Source organism: Mustela nigripes, chromosome 10 (assembly GCF_022355385.1).
Source record: "Mustela nigripes isolate SB6536 chromosome 10, MUSNIG.SB6536, whole genome shotgun sequence".
NCBI classification, from domain to species: domain Eukaryota; kingdom Metazoa; phylum Chordata; class Mammalia; order Carnivora; family Mustelidae; genus Mustela; species Mustela nigripes.
The window spans coordinates 34,594,622-34,616,326 of record NC_081566.1 but is presented as its reverse complement, the minus strand read 5'-3'; the positions used below and the strand labels follow the sequence as shown (position 1 = coordinate 34,616,326).

The following is a 21,705-nucleotide window of genomic DNA, read 5'->3' as shown; positions in this document are numbered from 1 at the left end:
GGATCATGACCTGAGCTAAAGACACATGTTTAACACACTGAGCCACCCAGGTGTCCTTTATACGTTCATTCTTAAGGACAAGACCCACAGAAGCTAATCTAAGTTATATGTATTTGGGGAGACTAATCAGTAAGCTATTTTTTCTTTTGGGGAGCTACAGAGGGGCTGCTAATTGTTTCCGGGTATCCATTTTCAGGATTTACCTCCTTTAAGTAATAGAACTGCACTCACCCCTTTAAATATCAGCAGGGCACATGTGGAGCAACTGCCTAATGGGTGCAACCTCCTACTCAACTTTCTTGAAAAGGAAGCTGCTTACCTTCACTTCCTCTTTCACACTGAAATGCTGACAGGGTGCTGGCCAGCCAGTTTCCACTGTGGTGATGAGGGCAACGCCCCGGGGGATGTTAGAGGAGCAAAGAGGGAAGGGACCCTATCCCTGGATGACCTCATTGGGCAGAGCAGATAACCAACCCGAATATGCCTCTACTTCAGAATTGTAGCATAAGAGAGATATAAACTTCTGCCTCTGTTTTAGCAATCTACTGATAGCCCTACACATTCAGAGGATTTCCCAAATAGCAGTGTTTGTCGGTGTCTTCTCTATTGCTGTTCAGTTTCTTCTGAAGAAGATTCTCCAGTTTCCTGCCTGCTTCTTTACTAACTCGAATGCTTACCATGCAAAATGAGACTACTGCCTCTCTTCTTCTCCCTAAACCCCTCGGCCTTTTCCTAATGCAACATTCACCCTGTCAGCATTGATAACCTTTACTTTCCTTCTTGAAATGATTTCTCCCATCCCTAGAAAGTTGGGGAGAGGGCAGTTGGTAGATCAGAGATTTCAGATGAAAATTTATGTATAAAAAAGAGAATAGGGGCACCTGGGTGGCTCAGTGGGTTAAGCCTCTGCCTTCAGCTCAGGTCACGATCCCAGGGTCCTGGGATCAAGCCCCACATCAGGCTCTCTGCTCAGCAGGGAGCCTGCTTCCTCGTCTCTCTCTGCCTGCCTCTCTGCCTGCTTGTGATTTCTCTCTCTCTGTGTCAAATAAATAAATCAAATTTTTAAAAAAGAGAGAGAAAGAATATATATGAATGGTAACTATGGATTAAGCTGCCATTTTCTTTTCTTTTCTAAGATTTATTTACTTATTTTAGAGAGACAAGAGAGAGTGTGCATATGACAGGGAGGGGATACAGAGAGGGAGAAAGAATCTCAAGCAGATTCCATGCTGAGTTAGCAGCTTGACCCTGGGGCTGGATTTCAGGATGCTGAGATCCACGATATCAGACCCGATGAAATCAATAGTCAGATGCTTAATGACTGAGCCACACAGGTGCCCTAAGCTGCTGTTTTCTAATGACGGATGCAAATGGTCAGAAAAGGAACACTGTTTTCCAAAAATCTCTGATTTACAAATAGTCCTGTAAAGAGCTCTTAATCCTGTACTTGCATCATTTTAACAGATCAGCAACTGATGCCAATATTTTTAGGCTTAAAAATAAGATTATCTTCCATTATGAATATTTACACTTAAATGATGCAAATTTATATAACTGAAAATTTTTCTTGCTTAAGAGTTTTCTTAAGGAGTTTTTTTTCCCTTTATGTTTAGCTCAGGAACCAGGAGAAACGCAATAATTAAAATTTAGAATATAGCAGTTTATAGTAGATATGCATCATTTAAACTTGCTAAAATACAAATAAAAATTAAGACCAAGAGAGGTAGAAGTTAATTTTCTAAAATTTAATTTATATAGTAATTTATTTTTTATTTTCAGTCAAACTAAAATGGATCAAATATTTACATTGGTAAAACCAAATCTTAGTTCTACAGAAGCTTTTTTTCTGTTATGAAAATAGACTGTGGAATACATAGAGAAATAAATAAATACTGTCTCTTTTAAACTAGTAGTTCCCAAATTGGCTAGTTTTACATTTATACCTATGATACATTTTGAGTTAATTTTTGCACATGGTAAAGGGTGAGAGTTGTCAGTTTTTCTTTCTTTCTTTTCTTTTTGTTGAAAAGACTGTCTTTTTTCCACTTAATTACCTTGGCACCTCTGTCTAAAATGAACTGTATGTGTGTTAGTGTATTTCTGGACTTTATTTTTTCCATGGATCCGTAAGTCCATTCCTATGCCAATACCACAATGTGTTGATCATGTAGTTTCATAACAAGTCAGGAAATCAGGAAGTATGAGTCTTAATTTTATTCTGCAAAGTTTGTTTTGGCTATTTTAGGGCCTTGGATTATTCATATTCCTCTTAGGAATAGTTCATCAGTTTCTACAAAACATCTGCCGGGATTTGGATTGGAATGCTTTGAATCTCTAGGTCAATTTGAGGAGAACAGATATCTTAATAATATTGAGTCTTTCAATTCAATTCATGAACACAATACATCACTCCATTTAATCAGGCTTTCTCTGCTTTCTTTCATGAATGCTTCAGAGTTTCCAGCTACCAGGTACCATATAGAGTTGTGTCATTTTAAAAACTTTTCATTTTGAAATAATTATGGATTCACAGAAAATCACAAGGTCCAATGTGCCGTTGACCTAGTTTCTCCTGATGGTTATATCTTAGAGAACTAGAATGATATTGATAATAGCCGGACATTGACATTAGCTCAATGTGTGTGGAAACTCTACACTATTTACATATTCTTTTTATTCTTTCATCATAAGGATTCTCCTTGAACCACCCCTCTATATTTATATTCACACTCTTCTCCTGGCCCACCATTCCCATGAGGATAACCACTAATTTCTTCTCCATTACTATCATTTTGTCACTTTGACAAAGTTTTACAGAATGGAAATTATACAGTATGTGATCTTTTGAAAACGGTTTTTGTCACCTAGCAAATTGCCCTTGAGATAGTAGTACTTTCTACATTTTGATTTCCAAGTTTTTATTGCTATTGCTAGTATATAGAAATACAACTGAGTTTTGTTTGTTTGTTTGTTTTTGTTTGTTTGTTTGAATTTTTTATTTTTTATAAACATATATTTTTATCCCCAGGGGTACAGGTCTGTGAATCGCCAGGTTTACACACTTCACAGCACTCACCAAAGAACATACCCTCCCCAATCTCCATAACCCCACTCCCCTTCTCCCAACCCCCCTCCCCCCAGCAACCCTCAGTTTGTTTTGTGAGATTAAGAGTCACTTATGGTATGTCTCCCTCCCAATCCCATCTTGTTTCATTGATTCTTCTCCTACCCACTTAAGCCCCCATGTTGCATCACCACTTCCTCATATCAGGGAGATCATATGATAGTTGTCTTTCTCCTACTGACTTATTTCACTAAGCATGATACACTCTAGTTCCATCTACGTTGTCACAAATGGCAAGATTTCATTTCTTTTGATGGCTGCATAGTATTCCATTGTGTATATATACCACATCTTCTTGATCCATTCATCTGTTGATGGACATCTAGGTTCTTTCCATAGTTTGGCTATTGTAGACATTGCTGCTATAAACATTCGGGTGCATGTGCCCCTTCAGATCACTACGTTTGTATCTTTAGGGTAAATACCCAGTAGTGCAATTGCTGGGTCATAGGGCAGTTCTATTTTCAACATTTTGAGGAACCTCCATGCTGTTTTCCAGAATGGCTGCACCAGCTTGCATTCCCACCAACAGTGTAGGAGGGTTCCCCTTTCTCCGCATCCTCGCCAGCATCTGTCATTTCCTGACTTGTTGATTTTAGCACAACTGAGTTTTATATATTGGCCATCTGTTGTGACCTTATGAAATTCTTTCATAGGTACGAGAAGGTTTTCTATACATTCTATGGCATTTACCAAATAAACAATCATGTCTGAAAATAAACACAATTTTGTTTCTGCCTTTCCAAACTGAGTGCCCTTTATTTATCTGTCTTACCTTACTGCACTAGCTAGGACCTCCAATACATTGCTGAATACGAATGATGAGGGTAGATATCCTTGCTTTGATTCCTAATCTTAAGGGAAAATCATGCAGTGTTTCAGTATTAATATCATTTGTAGATCTTTTTACATGGGTTTTCTTACATTGATAGTTCTTATTTCAAAGGTCAGAGAACTAATGTAAAGGTCCTACAAACTGCCACAAACTGTGTACACTTGAGAGCCACAGAAATGACTGCTTTGTGGGTCCATGAACTCAATGAATCATGGTGAGATAAACATGAACTAGGGATCATTTTATTGCCTGACTCCTGTAGCTCCTATTTTAACTGGGGTCGTGGTGGTTCATTTTGTTCCCAGGCATCACAGACAGCTCAGATCCAACACATCTCTAGAGGTCCTAGTGCACATTCACTAAAGCAAATCACCGAAGTTTCCTTTGGTAAAGGATTGAAGAAATGTTAGTGTATATACTTGCTATCGTGTTACATGGTCCTTCTGCAAAGGAATCTGTCTTTATGTTTGAGAATGGGTGAGAAAATTGCCAAGTTAAAAAAAAGCATAATTGGGCAAAATATCATGACTTTCATTGGAGCAGCTTATCTCAGTCTTTGGATCACTCGTTCTTGAACTTTTTTGATTACGTATCATGCAATGCCTATGTTGGCCAATCCTTACCCTCAGGAACACCATATTCTATTAACCTCTTCAGAGATTTCTATAGGTCAGGAAGTTCTCTCCCCTGGCTGCCTTCCAATCTTGCAACCGTATATGCCTCACCATTAAAGAGGCACTCATTTTGAGGGTTTGTACCTGCACAACCCTGAGAATGAGCATCTTCCTTGATTTTGCATCCCAGGCATATTCTTACATAACTCAGTCATGGCCCTCAACTACTTTTTATCCAGTCCACTTCTGGAGGTAGAGTGCTGTTACTTAGCCTTGCTATCCTGGGGTTCTCTAATCCCCACTCCTATTAGACAGTCACATTTGATAATATCTACTGCCAAAAATGCAACCTACAGTTAGCTAGCCAGAATAGAGTTTCTCTATAATCTTGGTCCTTGTTGCTGGGACGTTCCTTATTGTCCTGGTAAATGGTCATCCTCAGGGTTCTCATGAAGAAAATAGCAGGTAGGTCTTCTGGTTTTAATAAAATAAATAATTCTTTTATTTTTATTTGAGAGAGAGAGAGAGCACGAGCAGAAGAGAGAGCCAAGGGAGAAGTAGACTGCCCACAGAGCAGGGAGCCCAGTGCAGGGCTGGATCCCAGAACCTTGGGATTATGACTTGAGCCAAAAGCAGACACTTAACCAACTGAGCTACCTAGGTGCCCCTAAAATAGATCATTCTAACATGTCTAGCTCTCTGAGTCTTTAATCATTTCCTATTTAGTCTGCCTTAGCAGTTCTGGCATCTTTATACCATTTTGGACCATCATTTTCCCCGAGCTTCCAAAAGCATCCCAGAAGCACACGAGAGCTGATTCCCAGGGCACTTGAGTTGTTATCTTGTGTCATGGAACAGTGTCCCAAGCCTGACAAACTCTCCCTTGTCCAGCTTTATGGTCCCCTCCAAGGCATACTCTCCCAGCAGCTCCTACATGCTAAGTCTTGCAGATCCTGCATATGATTCCTCTCCTCTCTTAGTAGGTCCAGCATGTCCTTAGCCAGTTCATACTGAGGTTTGATTTCAGCTCTTGGCCTGGAGGTGAGATGGGGCAGATCTTGAGGAAAGCAGTTATGACCTTAGAAGATACCCAGTGTATCTGATTCCTCTGCTGGTCTTCAAGCAGCGGGGGCACTATCTTATAACAAGGGAAACTGGGCCAATTCTATAAGCTCTTTGGGTTTAGGTAAATCTGGAGTTTGAAGTTCTGTAGTGCATCTACCTGCATATCCTAACGCCAAGTCTAAGGGTGTCCCTCCCTCCATTAGGGTCCTAACTTTAAGTAGAGACTTGCCAAGGCTAAGAATTTATTTTTTTCTGAAGTTTTACTATTGTTTTATGATTAAATCCTGACCCTGGTCCTTAGCACAGTCTCCAAGCTAGCTGACATAAGAGTTTCTTTAAATACTAATGGGGGCAGAGAGGGGCTCCTGGACTTCACAGTTGGATTTGAATTGTGATGGAGTGCCTTGAACTTTTACTTTCAGCTAAGAGGTTGCTGAGCTTGCATCAATAGTCCTCAGCCACCCAATTTCACAGTCCTATTTCCACGCAACGCTCAAATGTTAGAGGTATTTCACTGGCCAATGTGTTTTTCTCCATCTATGCTTCATGGCAGCTTACCAGGTGAAAATGTTCATAGTTGCAATGCTACAATAAGCCAGGGCTACTGATACTTCACCCCTCTCCAGTGAGGGAGTCTTGATTGTCAGTTGGCTAGTGGGTGATCCAATTCTAGAATCCCGTTCTTAGAGCTTGCTTCCTAGATCCACTTGTGGTATAAACTGTCTTCAGTCAATGTCTCTAGAAGGGATTCAGATGCATATGAACTTTTGATAGTGTGATTTTGGGGGTGGGGCGGGGAAGGAACTATAAGGGAATGAAACAACAAGACGGAAAAGAACTGAGCAAAAACTGACTGTCAGGTTAAGTGTAACCTTCATCGGATCCACAGTGGGCTCTAGGGCATCAACTGTATCACAGAGTTGTCCAGATTTGAATCAAGGAATCAGGGCTTTGGTATCCCAAGCTCAGCCAGGCATTGGTTGCTCCTGAGGGAGCAGGGTATAACTTTCTATATCAGGAGTCAGGCGGCTCCTATCATCACAGTACATGCTTTGGAGGTCATGGGTCTAAGCCATTAGTTGCAGCTCCATCAGCATCTGGAGGGTGGGTGTACCATTGGGTAAAAGCCAAGAATGTTGATATACTCCCATATGGCTGAATCAGTGTCCTGACAGGAAATCATTACTGGCCCCCCAAAATACAAATTATTTTGGTTTAAAGAAAAAGCTTGGATTTTAATTATCAGTCTTGGGTCAACATTTGGCTTAGCCACTAATTATCTGCAGAGTTTGGGGGACAATTTGCTTAATTTATCTGAACCTGTTTCCTCATCTATGCAACAAGGTAGGCAAGAGCCATGTCACAGGAGTTTTTCAGAACTCATTATAATAATTTTTGTAAAGTTCTGTTACAGACCTTATAGATTAAAGGCAAGTTAACAAAACATATGATTAATCATTTAAATTACACAAATCTCTTTATTGTAGTTCCTCTTTTTATTTTTATTTTTTATTTATTTTTTTCAAAGATTTTATTTATTTGACAGAGATCACAAGTAGACAGAGAGGCAGGCAGGACGGGGTGGGGGGAAGCAGGCTCCCTGCTGAGCAGAGAGCCAGATGCAGGGCTCGATCCCAGGACCCTGAGATCATGACCCGAGCTGAAGGCGGAGGCTTAACCCACTGAGCCATCCAGGTGTCCCTGTGGTTCCTCTTTGTAAAGGAAGCAACTATTCAGTGAATTTACTTGCTTTCTTTTGTTGAATTTTAATTGTGCTTACCTTAATATTCCAAAGAATTTTGTTCAGCTATATTTGGTAACTCTTATTTCTGAGAGAGAAGCATTTTGGCTATTATTGGTATGTAGCAATCATTCCAGTTCAGCTGAGTAGTGAAGATCACTTGAGGACAATTTTCAGAATTTGCTCCTTTGCTTAGACAACCATCTTTGTCTCTTCAAGGAATAGATATTCCCAGTTGGTGGGCAAGATATAGAATTCAGGTTGATAGTTTCATCCATCCCACTTAACTCTTTAAGTTGAAGTTCCCAACGTTTAAGTTCCTAAATTTAGGAAGTAATCTGGATGAATAACCAGGCAATCCCAGATGGTTATGGGACACTTAGTCTAGAGGTTACCAGTCTAAGAAGAATAACAAATGTGCCTTCCATCCAGCTGTGTTTACTGCTTAGAAGCAAAATGCTAGGTTCTCCAGGGTCCAGAATCATTCAGCTATTCTGAGAGTCATAATAAATCTTCCTTTCTCCTTAATTAATCATCTTCAACCACTTAACTTTCAATGTGTCCTTTTCTGTATTGCAAACTCAGGCTAGAATAGCTTCTACACTAAAACAGTCAGTTTTACGGAGTGAATCATTTGATGTTTTATGTACATTAAAAACCCCAGGAATTAGGGAAAAGACGTTTCCCTTGAAGTAGTATAATAATTGTAATTGTAATTATAATTGTAATTGTGTGGACTGCATTCTTGAGATTTTCCACACCTAGAGACTCATACTGCTCTGTTCTGCCTAGCCTATGTGCTATCTAGAAAGAAATTTAATTTTCAAGCTTAAAAAAAAATCCATTCTTCTATGGGCAAGTTACACCTACTTCTCATCACAGAAACCACTTCTCAAACAGGCACCCTTTGGCAGACATTCTATTTTCTCTCATGCTATGGGTTCAAATTCCTGCAGAACCCACCACACACACTGAGCGTCATGGGCTGCACTCCCCTGTGCTTTTTTGCTCTTGTTTACTCAGAGGAATCATGGATGTATCCAGAAAGGAACTCACCACGTGTCCCATCTGAACAGCAAGGGAGTTTTAGGATAACAACAATAACTACACACAGAATCCCAGAGGGCTCTCCTAACAACCTCCAGACTCTTCTCTCCAAGAATGGGGCCTTAGCAGCTGACCCTTGTTAGAGCTGTGCTCAGCACCTGGTCTTCTTGTCACTCCCCCTGTCCCTCCCCTTTAGTGACACACAACTGAGACTTTGCCAAGGCTGGTTACCCTGGCTCAGGCACCATTTCAATTGTTACTGAGAATTCTTTTCTTCAGATTAATTCAAGGGTCTGAGAACACTGAGCCCCAGTATGGCACCTCTGAGACCCATGGCCTCCAAGTTGCAGAGCAGTTTCCCAGCACTGTACGTCTTTGGAGTCTTGACCCTACTGCTGTGCCCTTCTGGCTTGTGTGGTGAGTACAGTAGTTATAGGGAAAGGAGGGTAGTTTCTCTAAGATATGCAGGACAAATACCCAATTAAGAATTAACTGAATATAATCAAATAGTGGTAATTCATAATCTTTTTGAGAGAGTATAGTGAACTATGTATTAATAAAAATGAAGAATTTTAGAATAAAAAGGAAATAGTTTTAATTCAGGTAGAAGCTATTATTATATATAGAATAAAAATGTGTTGATATGCAAAATTCCTCATGAGGCGGCTTTAGCAAAAAATAATCATGAATTTTCAAATTAGTTTCTTATATTTCAATGCTCCAAGATGCATAGAACAAATTTACTTTCCAAATAGGTTAATTATACCATCCATAACCTTAGTTATTTATTGATTAGGAATAATTTCCATCTGAAAAGCAAAACTATTTTCTGTTGTCAGATGGAGCTAGAGAGGATAATACTAAGTCAAGTAAGTCAGTCAGAGAGAGACAAGTGTCATATGATTTCACTCATATGTGGAATTTAAGAAGCAAAACAATGAAAGAAAGAAAAAAGAGACAAACCAAGAAAGAGATTCTTCACTATAGAGAACAAACTGATGGTTACAGGAGGGTAGGTGGGCAGCGAGACGGGTGAAGTAGGTGATGGGGATTAAGGAGTGGCCTTCTGGTGATGAGACCAGGTTTTGTATGGACATATTGAAACTACTATTGCAATGTATGTTAACTATACTGGGATTAAAAACTAATGAGAAATAAAAATTCTAAAATACATTTTCTGTTATCAAATACTGAGTAAATTCTCTGAGGTAAAATTATAGAGTACTTTATGAATTGTAAACCATTATATAAATGTAAGACATTGTTATTGAAACAGAGGGAAATTTTTGTCAGAATGAGAAACAAAAGTATCTGAGAAAAGTTACCAGAACCACCTGAAGGCCTGCCGCTGTGGAAATTTATTTGTTGTTCTGTTATTTAAATGGAAATGTCCTTTGACCAAAGTTATATTGTGTTCTTTTCTTAGCTGACATTATTTTTTATCTGAGAGAATTAATTTTCATACCTAAAAATATTTATTAACATATTCTCTGAAACAGCTATCATGGCATAAAAGTTGAGGATTTGAGATAGTTTAGAGGGGAAAACCCCAACCCTAAAATAATAACTGACTGCTCCTAGGTGAGCTGGCCTGTTGATTTAAAAACGTGGAAGCCATGCTTTCTTCAACACTGAGAGTGGTCAGGGGAAAGCATGGGTTAATTAAGGAAGCAATGTTTAGAAAAAGATTTTTCTCATCAGATGCATGAATGTTAATTTATTATTGAGTGGCAGGATAAAGGACTTCATGCTCAGGAGACTTTTCTCAACTTCATCTCTGAGTTCCCCTCTCACACAATCTGGGGTGATAGAGGAAGACCTAATCAAATTTGTCATGTCTTTCAATTATTTCTTTATGATCCTATTTCCCTTCTCCTTTTTCCTTCTCTTCCTTCATCTCTTCCCATTGTCCATGGCCCCAACCCTCTGAAATGATACTTAATGTCTGTGTGCTCTGATCTGAAGGTCCTTTCCCTCACCATAAGGGCTTCTGATGCCAGACTTTTCTCATGGCCCCAGTATTGCTCGGCCTCACCTATCTTACCAACCACTCAACTTCCACCCATCCTTTGAGATCTGTTTTCATCTTACTCCTGGAGACCTTCCCTCCATCCTTCCAACACCTTCTCCTATAGAACTAATTTCCTGACTTAATCTGGCACTAGAGTGGACTGATACAGAGTTGTAGTACAACTATGTATGTGGCTGATGTGGGAAACCAAGGCAGAAGAAAAATCATTAAGTTTCCTTACTATCTACAGACCACTGACAAGTCCTTAAGATAGGCAGAGTGAGACTTCTCTAGGGACTCAGCTGCCTTGATGTTGACACTTTGCCATGGGGAAAAGGTAATCCTAGACTGACACCCCCCCACGCCCTGATCCTGTAAGCCTACTTTAACATATAAAAATTCTTTTGGACACTTCCTTAATCTCCAAACCTCCCAAGATACATGTTGGCACTCATCCCCTAAGCATATGGGCCACCGATATACATATGAAGAGTCTCATAACTAAGGTTTTATTAGACAGTAATAAATGACATTTCCCAACAATAGCCACCCCCCTCAAGGTCCTGGGAACCCTGCTTCCATATTCCTTAGAGTCTTATATTATTCCTAACCCCTTCCAACTTGGAAGTATAAAATTAGTCACTCCTCATGACCCCAATGCAGCTCTTTCTGCCCATTGGTTCTGTCCCCATGCTTGCATAAAACCACTTTTTTGCACCAAATACACCACAAAAACTCTTCCTTGGCCATTGACTTTAAACCCTAACGTCTCTCCTACACTAGGGCTACATCTTATCTTTTTAAGTACCTTGCAATTATGCCTCCTTGATATTGCCTGAGAAGCATAGTATAGAACTCTGCTGTGTGTTTGGTCATAAAAATTAAGAGCTTTTTTTTTTTTTTTTTGTATTTCTGTGGAGGGGCCTAATCTGCAGTTTAAGAAATGCTATATGGAAGCTGTTGACTCATGCACAGGTGAATTCCTTTTCCTTGATACTAAAGCAGAACTTATTTTGGGATTATTGTTCTTATGCCTTCTGGATCCTTCAGAGTTAAAGCTTTGGGAGAAGCAGAGATAAGGGAAATAGTGCTTGACCTGAGCTGATTCTTTGCATCAAGAGTGTTTCAAGCTTGCTTTCTCTCTTGTGTTTTGTTGTTGTTGGTTGTTGCTGTTTTTTGATGGGTCCTTCCTCATCACTGAGAAACTAATTGCAATTCCCTGGTCTGCTAGATCCTAGGATCCATCTCTGATTCTGGATGATCTCTTTCTCTTTCCTATCTCCTAAAGACCTAGGGACTCCTAGGGATTTATTTTCACTGAAGCTTTCTTCCAGCCTCAGGAGGTCCTTTTGCACAGGTCTGAAGAGAAACCACCAGGCCTGTCTTTTTCATGCATCCCGTTTCCAACTCACTGGAAGTACTCACTCATCCTTTGTTCCAGATAATGTCAGGAGTACGGGCCAATCTCAAAGCAGCAGACCTATGTCCTTCACCCTCAGCAACAGAGCCACTAGACAGCCCCTGTTTGCATTTTGGATTTCCCAGGCAGGAGCTCGATATTAGGCCACTGTGTCTAATATCCCTGCAAAGTGAAAAGGGATATATTGGCCTTTCTCAGTGAGCTCCTTAGAGCCCCTCTGTCAGTCTGAAGGAGAAATGCATCCACATATTTGCCTCACCTGGGACTAATTTGAATTTAAAAGTTAGATTCCTAACCTTTTAGTGCCTTTGATTTGGGCGAAAGAGATAGGAGTTTTCTAAGGGATTCTGAGCTGCCTACTTCATCAATTCTGGGATGTTACTTGACTGTGCAAGAATACTGTTCTTCAACCAAAACTTCCATTGTATGGCCTTCAGATATCTATTGATGCCTCTATAAAGTAAGCATCCAATGATCACTACAGACTGCAGAAAATAGCAGGATTCCAGAAAGTACCAGTTGATTTTGATACACACGTGAGCTTAATCCCTGAGGTTGATTCATGTTACTGACACCTCCTAGCTGTGACCTTATGTGCAACATCTGACCCCTCTAAGGTTGTTTCCTTTTCTTTAGCATGGGAGTGATAATCGTACTGCCTCGAAGAGTTATTGTGAGGATTAATTGATTTAACATATCTAAAACGATTAACAAACACAGTGCCTAGCAAGTAGCTAAGTTCTTAGTAAACCATTCCTATTGATTTTGTTAAGGAATTGAAATATACCTCTGCAGTGTAATTTAATTACTTCATTCAACAAAATAAGAAGAGTCCCTCACTCTGAATTGTTAATTAAATTAGACCCTAGCTCATTGTCCCCACCCTTCTCTTTTACCATTCAAGATTGCAGAATATTTCCGAGCATTGCCCATGGATCCCATAAAGACGTGAGTTCATTTTTCTCCTATACTACTGTCGTGAAATATGAATGTGATGAAGGATATGTTCTGGTTGGAGAGTCTAAAATCACCTGCAGGAACTCCCACTGGTCGCTTCCAGCCCCTCAATGTAAAGGTAATTTCAACCTCACTGATGACCTTGATTGGAAATGTAGAGCCTCTGTGATGGTTCTGACTCTAGTCTCTTTCCAGCCAGGAGAAACACTTAAAAAAATTTTGTTGTACTATTTATTCATTTCGTGTAGTTAACGCATGCATATGGTATACTATTTTCAAAGTTTGAACCATTACCTAGCTTCTCAGTCTTGAAAGTAACCGTTGTTACCAGCGTGTATGTTTTCAGAGGTAATCTAGAGGACCACTTTTTGCTTTTTTTTTTTTAATAAAAGTTTTAATTCAAATGTAACATACTGCAAAACAGTGTACAAATCTTAAGGGTGAAGGTCAACAATTATCACAATGTGAACCTCCCCTTGAAGCATCTCATGTCTTCCCACAGTTACTCCCGACTCTCCTCCCCAAAGAAGGTCATTCTACCAACACCATGTGTAGGAGCGCTGAAAATACTGGCTCCATCTTTGGCCCTCCATCTTGTTCATGTATGCTTGATGACCTCTTTTGTGGTTATGTGCTCCAGACCCACAGGAGAGTAACATACGTACCTCAGAAACGCCCACCAAGGCAGGTCGGTGTAGGGGAAGGTTCGCTTTGGCCTCGCATGAATCTGAGATAAAATAGTCCTCCCTCTTTCTGAGGTAGAGATGGCACCACAAGATCTAAATAAAGGTCAGCTGTCAATTAGGTGCACGTGAGCCCCTAGATATCCCTGCAGTGTCCTGAAATACAGTGTCCCCTCGCTCTAAAAAATCTGTGGACTGAAATCCAGACTTTTTGGAGAAGAGCTGTACAGGGCCTGGGTCCTTGTCGGCCTGACTCTCCCCCTTCCCCCCATCAGTAAGTTACTCTGAAGAAAACTCTGTAAACTGCATGGTGTGGCCCTGCTTTTGTTTTTTGGTCTCAAAATGCCTTTTCAGTTTTGGGGGGGGGGGTACCTTATTGTCCCTCTTCTACCTTCCAATACCATGGATAAGTTTTGCCCACTTTTTAACTTTGTATCAAGGAAGTCATGCTTGCTCTCTGTGCCTGGCTTCTTTCTTCTTCTATGTCCTTGCACATTTTGATAGTTCCTTCATTTTCATGGTTTTATAATATTCTTCTGGATAAATAGACCACATTTTATGTATTTCATAAGAGTTCACGTTTTTCGTGTTTCAGGCTATTATGAATAATGCTTTTATGAACACTTGTGTGTAGGTCTCTTGCTAATCATGTGCGAGCATTTGTGTTAGGAATAAGCTCAGGAGTAGAACTGTACTGCAGACTGTACACATTGTCATCTTTCGTAGATGATGCCAAATTTTGTTCAAAAGTGGTCATAACAGGGGCGCCTGAGTGGCTCAGTGGGTTAAAGCCTCTGCCTTTGGCTCATGTCATGATCCTAGAGTCCTGGGATCGAACCCCGCATCGTGCTCTCTGCTCAGCAGGGAGCCTGCTTCCTCCTCTCTCTCTGCCTGCCTCTCTGCCTACTTGTGATCTCTGAGTGTAAATAAATAAATAAAATCTTAAAAAAAAAAGTGGTCATAACAACGAATTCTGTTTTTACAAGTAGAATATGAGTGTTCTAGTTTTATTTATTTTTTAAGATTTTACTTATTTATTTCACAGAGAGAGATCACAAGTCAGGCAGAGAGAGAGGGGGAAGCAGGATCCCCACTGAGCTGAGAGCCCAATGTGGGGCTCAGTTCCAGGACCCTGAGATCATGACCTGAGCTGAAGGCAGAGGCTTTAATCCACTGAACCATCCAGGCAACCCAAGTGTTCTAGTTTTGACAAACATAAGTTCTAAATTCCAATTTATTTCAAATTACTAATATTGTCCTTGATGTTGGAAACTGTTTTGTCTTGTTTCAGAAATATTTGCCTACTGCAAGGCAGTATTCTATGCAACAACAAACATGTTCTCCTATGTTTCTTATAGAGCTTTATTGTTTTACCTTTTACAATGATATTGCCAACCCACTTGAAATTCCTTTGTATGTATGGTAGAAAGTAGGGGTCAATGTTTGGTTTTCCCCAGTGGACAATCAACTAATTGTGTACCACTTACTAAATGGGCTGTAGTTCCCACTGCTTCCTTTGGCACAATTGGAGTGCCCATGTATGTATGGTTCTGTTTCTACACAAAGATAGCAATCTTTGAGACTGTCAGCGAGGGTTTAGCAACATTTTAGTAAGCACCTGCTTCATTTTAAATGACTGCAGTTATGGATAAATTCCAAATCTCCTTGAGGTATCTGACATCTCCATTAGAGCCACATGCATACCATTCATCTTCTCATGATGAAGTAGCCCTAATAAAAGATTTCTGGTTGACCACCAAGATTAGGTGTGCCTTTTTATAATCATAGTTGCTATCAACTCAAGAGGTTAATTTCCCATCATTAACTCCACTTAACACAGGAAGATGTTAAGGGTATGTGAATAAAAATTATATACTTAGGATCATAGAAAGAGTGAGGTTTTGAAATATAGCAGTTTTAAAAACTTGGATTCTAGGACTACAATCCTTAGGTTAATATTATAATCATGTCACCTAAAAGTTATGCATCCTAAGACAAGTCACATAAACCATCTGTACCTCATATTTCTCTCTAGCCAAATGGAGATAATTATAGCGTTTTATGGAGTGCTGGGGTGGCTCAGTTGCTTAAGCATTCAACTCTTAGTTTCAGTAGGTCATGATCTCAGGGTCATGATATCAAGCCTTGTCTCAGGGTCCATGATCAGTGCAGAGTCTGCTTGAAATTCTCTCTCCCTCCCCCCTGACCTTTCCCCTGCTTGTGCTCTTTCTCTAAAATAAATAAATAGATAGATAAATAAATAAATAAAATCTCTGGAAAAATAATAGTGTTTTCTCTTGAGAATAGTATGAAAAATAACATTACTGTTATTAATGTTATCGTTATGATCATACAATCAATGGAGGTAGAGAACAGCTCTCAGCATGCAGATATAATCTATTATCAGTGTTTCTCATCCCCTCAGGATTCTTCACTTTTGTAAGATTTTATTCTGAGAATCACAGCATGATCAAAACTGCGTTTCCATTACAGCTCTGTGTCAGAAACCAGAGATCAAAAATGGAGATCTGTCTGTGGATAAGGACCAGTATGTTGAGCCTGAGAGTGTTACTGTCCAATGTGATGATGGTTATGGTGTGATTGGCTCTCAAAAAATCACCTGCTCAGAGAACGGCATCTGGTTCCCAGTGGTGCCCAAGTGTAAGTGGGTAAGTGCCACACATTTCATGATGTCCCGTCATGTTCTAAAAATTGTAGCTGGTATCAGAGCCCTGTCAATGAACATTGATGAAATCAGACTTGTATCAGGACCCATGCACGAGTTGTTTAAATCACGTTGGAAATTGGCCTCAAAGCACTTGGTGAGCTCTTTTATTATTTTGTTAAGATTTTATTTATTTATTTGACAGAGAGATCACAAACAGGCAGAGAGGCAGGCAGAGAGAGGAGGAAGCAGGCTCCCTGTTGAACAGAGGGCCCGATACGGAGCTCGATCCCAGGACCCCGAGATCATGACCTGAGCTGAAGGCAGAGGCTTTAACCCACTGAGCCACCCAAGCTCCCCACACTTAGTGAGCTCTTTAAAGCGAGTTCTAATTCACTCATTTTATACTAAGATGAACCAAGCCTCTAGAGAGGAGGGCTCCCTAGATCTAGGTGACCTGGCCCCTGGCCCTGTGTTTTCTACCATATGCACTATGCTTTTGCACAGCCGTCAGAACTGTTCCTTCGCATAAGAACCCCCTGGGTGTCTTCTGCAGCCTTCCTCCTTCCCTGTTTCCATGTGATCCGCTGCAGGTGAGGAGTGCTGGTGTTGCACTGGGCACGCTGCTGACACAGAGTATCTTTGGGTTTCCTCCACCAGTCCTGAGGATGGGCAGGATCCTCTAATTTTCCTGTCATAGCTGAGGCATCCTGAAGACACCCTATACTTTCACAGCTGGAGAGGTCTCTACCTCTATCCTTTTATGTCTTGTAGGAATTCCAGATGGGCTGTGAGCAAGTGTTAGCTGGCAGTAAATTCTTCCAGTGTCTCCCTTACCCAGACGATGTGAAAAAGGCCCTGGAGATCTATAAGTTGTCTCTGGAGATTGGACAACTGAGCAAGAGTGAAGAGAACACCATTTCGAAACCAGCACATCTACCCTCCCCACCTCTGCAAAAATAGAGAATTCGGTACATTTCTCTCATTAACAACTCTACTAATCCTTTCTTGAGTACTGTTTATTGGAAAAAAAAAATACCCGTGTTAGGAGAATCTGTTGATACCCTTAGTGCCACCGATACTGTGGAGCTGTTGATTTGTACCTTTGCTCTGCCTGTGCTTCTGCTGCCCTGGCCTTGGTGCGATGACAGAAATAAACAATGACAAAAATCCAGTGTCTTAGGAAGCCTGCTTCCCTTCCTCTCTCTCTGCCTGCCTCTCTGCCTACTTGTGATCTCTGTCTATCAAATAAATAAATGAAATCTTTAAAAACAAAAATCCAGTGTCTTTGTCTTCACTTTGATGCCTGTATAATGAAAAACTAGGGCCTTATACCAGTCACGTCCTAATGTTTCTTTAATTAACTTCTTTTTCTATTTTACTGTATCACAAGGTGAATGTAGTTCTCGCAAATGTATACTTGTGCCTTGTTTAAGGTGTCTTTACCCCACATCTTCACGTCCTACCTGTCTTTCACTGCCATGGCCAAATATCACATCTTCCTCCAAGTCTCTTGCTTGCTTGTTTTTTTTTTTTTTTCTTTTTAAAATGTTTTATTTATTTATTTGACAGAAAGAAAGAGACAGTGAGAGAAAGAACACAAGCAGGAGGAGTAGGAGAGGGAGAAGCAGGCCTCCCACTGAGCAGAGAGCCTGATGTGGGGCTTGATCCCAGGACCCTGGAATCAAGACCTGAGCCAGAGGCAGACACTTAACTGACTGAGCCACCTAGGCACCCCTCCTGCTTTCTTTCTCTATTTGATCACCAGTATTTCTCTGGAACAACTTCTTGCTTCCTTACATTTGGTTTTGCCCGATATCCCTTCCACCCAATATTAACTACATCAAAAGTCTTTGAAAGCCTAATCTTTGTGTCACCCAACCCTTAAGTATGGCCAAGGCCTCTAATTCTTTTCTTCATATTTCAATTAAAATGACTTTAGTGTCTCTCTTAGACCAGATTCTCCAGAAGCAGACCCTGAGGAAAGGGTTCATGTGCAAGTAATTTATTAAAGAAGTGTTCTGGGGCACCTGGGTGTCTCAGTGGGTTAAGCCTCTGCCTTCAGCTCAGGTCACGATCTCAGGGTCCTGGGATCAAGCCCCACATCGGGCTCCCCGCTCAGTGGAGAGCCTGCTTTCCCCCCTCTCTCTGCCTGCCTCTCTGCCTACTTGTGATCCCTCTCTCTGTCAAATAAATAAATATTAAAACAACAACAACAAAATAATAAAAAGAAGTGTTCTAAAGAGAAACAGGAAAAGGAGTGTGGTGAGAGGGCAGGACAGGGAAGGAGCCCAGGACTGTGATGGGGCCAAGTCCTACAGGAAGTGGCTTAGCCTTGTCCCCAAAGGGAACTTTGGACTCTGAATTTGCTTACATTTTGTCCCAATTCCAGGTAAAGGAACTGGGTGAAAAGCTACCCAGGGGGAGGGACACACAAGTTCCTAGGGCATCCAGCTCTCTCGGGGGGGCCAAACTGTCTAGCAGCCTGAGAAGACTAGACCAACAGAAGGGAAGGTAGGATTATGAGAAACCAGAACCATGGAAACTGGCGGAGGAACACACAAAAATGGTAGAAGGGACTGAGGGGCTGGGTGGGGCTCCTCAGGGCTTATCCCTCATGTGTCCCTCTTATAGCTCTGGATAGTCTTGGAAAACTTGTCTTTCTGACAGTCACCTCTTCTTCTAAACCTTCACCTCCTCTGAAGTCTCATTTCTGTTCATGCTGACTTACACTGGCCTCTGCTTCTCCACTACATCCTGATCTATAATAAAGAAAATGGCCACTTCTCTTTGATTTCTTTAAAACAGTCATCATATGAGAAAGCTTCACAGCTGACTTATACTAAAGCTTTGGAGTTAACAGAGGGGTGATATGACTGGGTACACACGACAGGAATTCCACAGTGAATGTTCCAGAACTGTGATCTTAAAAGACCATTGCCTTGGGGTGCCTGGTTGACTCAGTGGGTTAAAGCCTCTGCCTTCAGCTCAGGTCATGATCCCAGGGTCCTGGGATTGAGCCCCACATGGGGCTCTCTGCTCAGCAGGAAGCCTGCCTCCCCCCCAATCCCTCTGCCTACTTGTGATCTCTCCCTCTGTCAAATAAATAAAAATAAAAATCTTAAAAAAAAAAACAAAACAAAAACAAAAACAAAAAAAGACCATTGCTTTTCCCTGGCACCAGGAATATCTTCTGGCTGACTTTCTTTGCATGACCTTGTCAGTCTCCAGGCTTTTCTGGTCTACCATTTTCCCTTCTCAAATCTTTCCTTGTCAGACTTCATCTGCTGTTGCTCCTGCTGCCCCAGAAACTCATTTCCCCTCACTTTATTAGAGAAGGCATTTTAACTCATCATCTTTCCCTCGTCTCGGGAATTTTATATCCAAAAATTCACGAATGTACTCAAAAAGCCAAACACCATCCATTACAGATCTAGACACCAAGCCATAGAGAAGATTCAGGAGACTCTCTGCAACATGAGTCTTTCCATATTTCCTGCTCTGCAGTTTCTGGAGGGCGGTGTGGAGACACTTTTGCACTGATGTGAATTATGCCACAATTTTTTATTTGTTAATTCCAGTTAATTACACATAATTATAATTATAGAAGTGATATATATGTATATATGAACAAGAATTCAAGACTTACAAAGGTATATATAAAAAAAGAAAATGAAATTCTTCTCTCCTTCTGCCTAAGTCCTATTGTTTTGAGTTTTTCTACTGGCTAGCTTAATCATTCTGAAGAGGAAGCACACACTACATCATTTGACTTCTTCTCTCTAAAGAATGTATTTTGATTTCCTGCTACACAATGACCAATCTCGCTCTTTTTCCCCACCTCTCTCTCCATCGGTCAGTCTCATGTAATTTTATTTTCTCTTATTGATGACTTATGTTTATGGCTTTATTTTTTTTATCTTTATGGCTTTAAATAACTTACTTAAATCTCTACTATTTATGCAACTCTAATTTTTAGTAATTTGATACTTTCCTAAAGTAATACAAGCAAATAATTTAAAAGAGTCAAATCATCCAAAAAGACTTGTAATGAAAACTCCAATAGTTTGACACACTCAATCCATCCCTTGGCCTTATGCTTCCAAAATAACCACTTTCAACTCTCTAAGGTCTTTCTTAGGATATTTATCTACAGATTTCCAAATGGTATTTTCACCCTTCTTATGTTTATTTATTATTTTTCAACATTATGTATCAACTTACTATCCAGAAAAAAATAGAGTTTGTGTCCTTTCCAGTACCATCTTTCCTCAGTGTCGTTGGTTCCCACTCTTGATTAAATGAACCTTCAGTGTTTACCTCTTTATGACTGAGCAAGTCGCAATCATTGCTAACAGTGATTACTAACACAGGAAGCCAAGTAACGACTTCTGAATCTATTTCCTTATAAGCGAAGGCTTTAATTTTTATGGCTTGAATATTTTATCTTGCTTTTAGCTTAGTTTCCTGCTCCTGTTGCTGACGCTTGCTACATGCCCCAGTAGATCTGGCAATATATTTCTGAATATGCTGAGACATGTCAGATACGATTTCAGTTCCACTCCTCCCTGTGCCGCTCCCCTCCTGGAGATTTCCTTTCCAGGCCCTCTAGTTAGTGGTTCTGAAATGAATTGTTGTTTACTTTTAAAATCTGAAGTCTTCCCTTGGCTGCGCTTTTCATTAATTTGGCTCCAAGTCTTCACGTATTTTATCTTATTTCTTCATCTTTTTTAGTGCTAAGAAAAGGTGCCTGGGAAGTAACATCTTTACATGTGTTAAAATATCTTTTTTTTTTTAATTTTTTTTTCTACCCTCACAGTTAATTGATAGATTACTTTTATGTAGAAGTCAGGGTTCTTTCAGAATTCTGAAGGTGTTTCTCCACGGTCCCTCGCCTTCCGGTGCTGTTATGCAACAGTCCATGACACTTCCATCCTTAATGCAGTGTTATTGACGCTCTTCCCACCCCCTCACTGGTTTTAGTGCCTTCTCTTTCTCTCGTGGTTTTACTGTAGGGTGCTTTTTATGCATTCACATAGGTGCCTTCTGGGATTTTTTTGATCTGGAAACACATGTGCTTCAGAATTTAGAAATTTTTTCCATTATTTTTTGGTTTCATTTTGTCTTGCCTTCTTTGTTTTCTTCCTTCCACCTCCTGCCCCTGGAACTCGCGTCAGTAAAATACTATTTTCACCTTTCCTACTTTACCTCCAGTATCTTTTTCTTTGTGTTCTACTTTCTGGGAGATTTTCTTGACTTGGTATCTTAAGACCTTTATTGATGTTGAAAATCTATTATTTCATTTTAATTTCCAATAGGCTGTAGTTGTCTCTACATGTTACTTTTTTTTTTTTTTAAGATTTTATTTACTTATCAGAGAGAGAGAGAGAGAGGGAGAGAGAGCAAGCACAGGCAGACAGAATGGCAGGCAGAGGCAGAGGGAGAAGCAGGCTCCCCGCTGAGCAAGAAGCCCGATGTGGGACTCGATCCCAGGACGCTGGGATCATGACCTGAGCCGAAGGCAGCTGCTTAACCAACTGAGC

At 40.4% G+C, this 21,705-nt stretch overlaps 1 protein-coding gene across 1 annotated transcript; it reads left to right on the top strand.

The window, feature by feature from the left end:
* Positions 1-8,758: 8,758 nt before the first annotated feature.
* Positions 8,759-17,125, top strand: LOC132025988 (apolipoprotein R-like). Its single transcript, XM_059413945.1, has 4 exons — positions 8,759-8,843; positions 12,762-12,932; positions 15,991-16,166; positions 16,937-17,125. Exons 1-4 carry the CDS (start codon positions 8,759-8,761, stop codon positions 17,123-17,125), a joined length of 621 nt encoding a protein of 206 aa, XP_059269928.1.
* The last annotated feature ends 4,580 nt before the right edge of the window (positions 17,126-21,705 follow it).

Bases quoted from the DNA above. Each gene is read 5' to 3' on its own strand.
- LOC132025988 (XM_059413945.1), top strand. From the start codon at position 8,759: ATGGCCTCCAAGTTGCAGAGCAGTTTCCCAGCACTGTACGTCTTTGGA. The intron at 12,933-15,990 runs GTAATTTCAACC...TTTCCATTACAG, and splicing joins TCCAGCCCCTCAATGTAAAG to CTCTGTGTCAGAAACCAGAG. The intron at 16,167-16,936 runs GTAAGTGCCACA...TATGTCTTGTAG, and splicing joins TGGTGCCCAAGTGTAAGTGG to GAATTCCAGATGGGCTGTGA.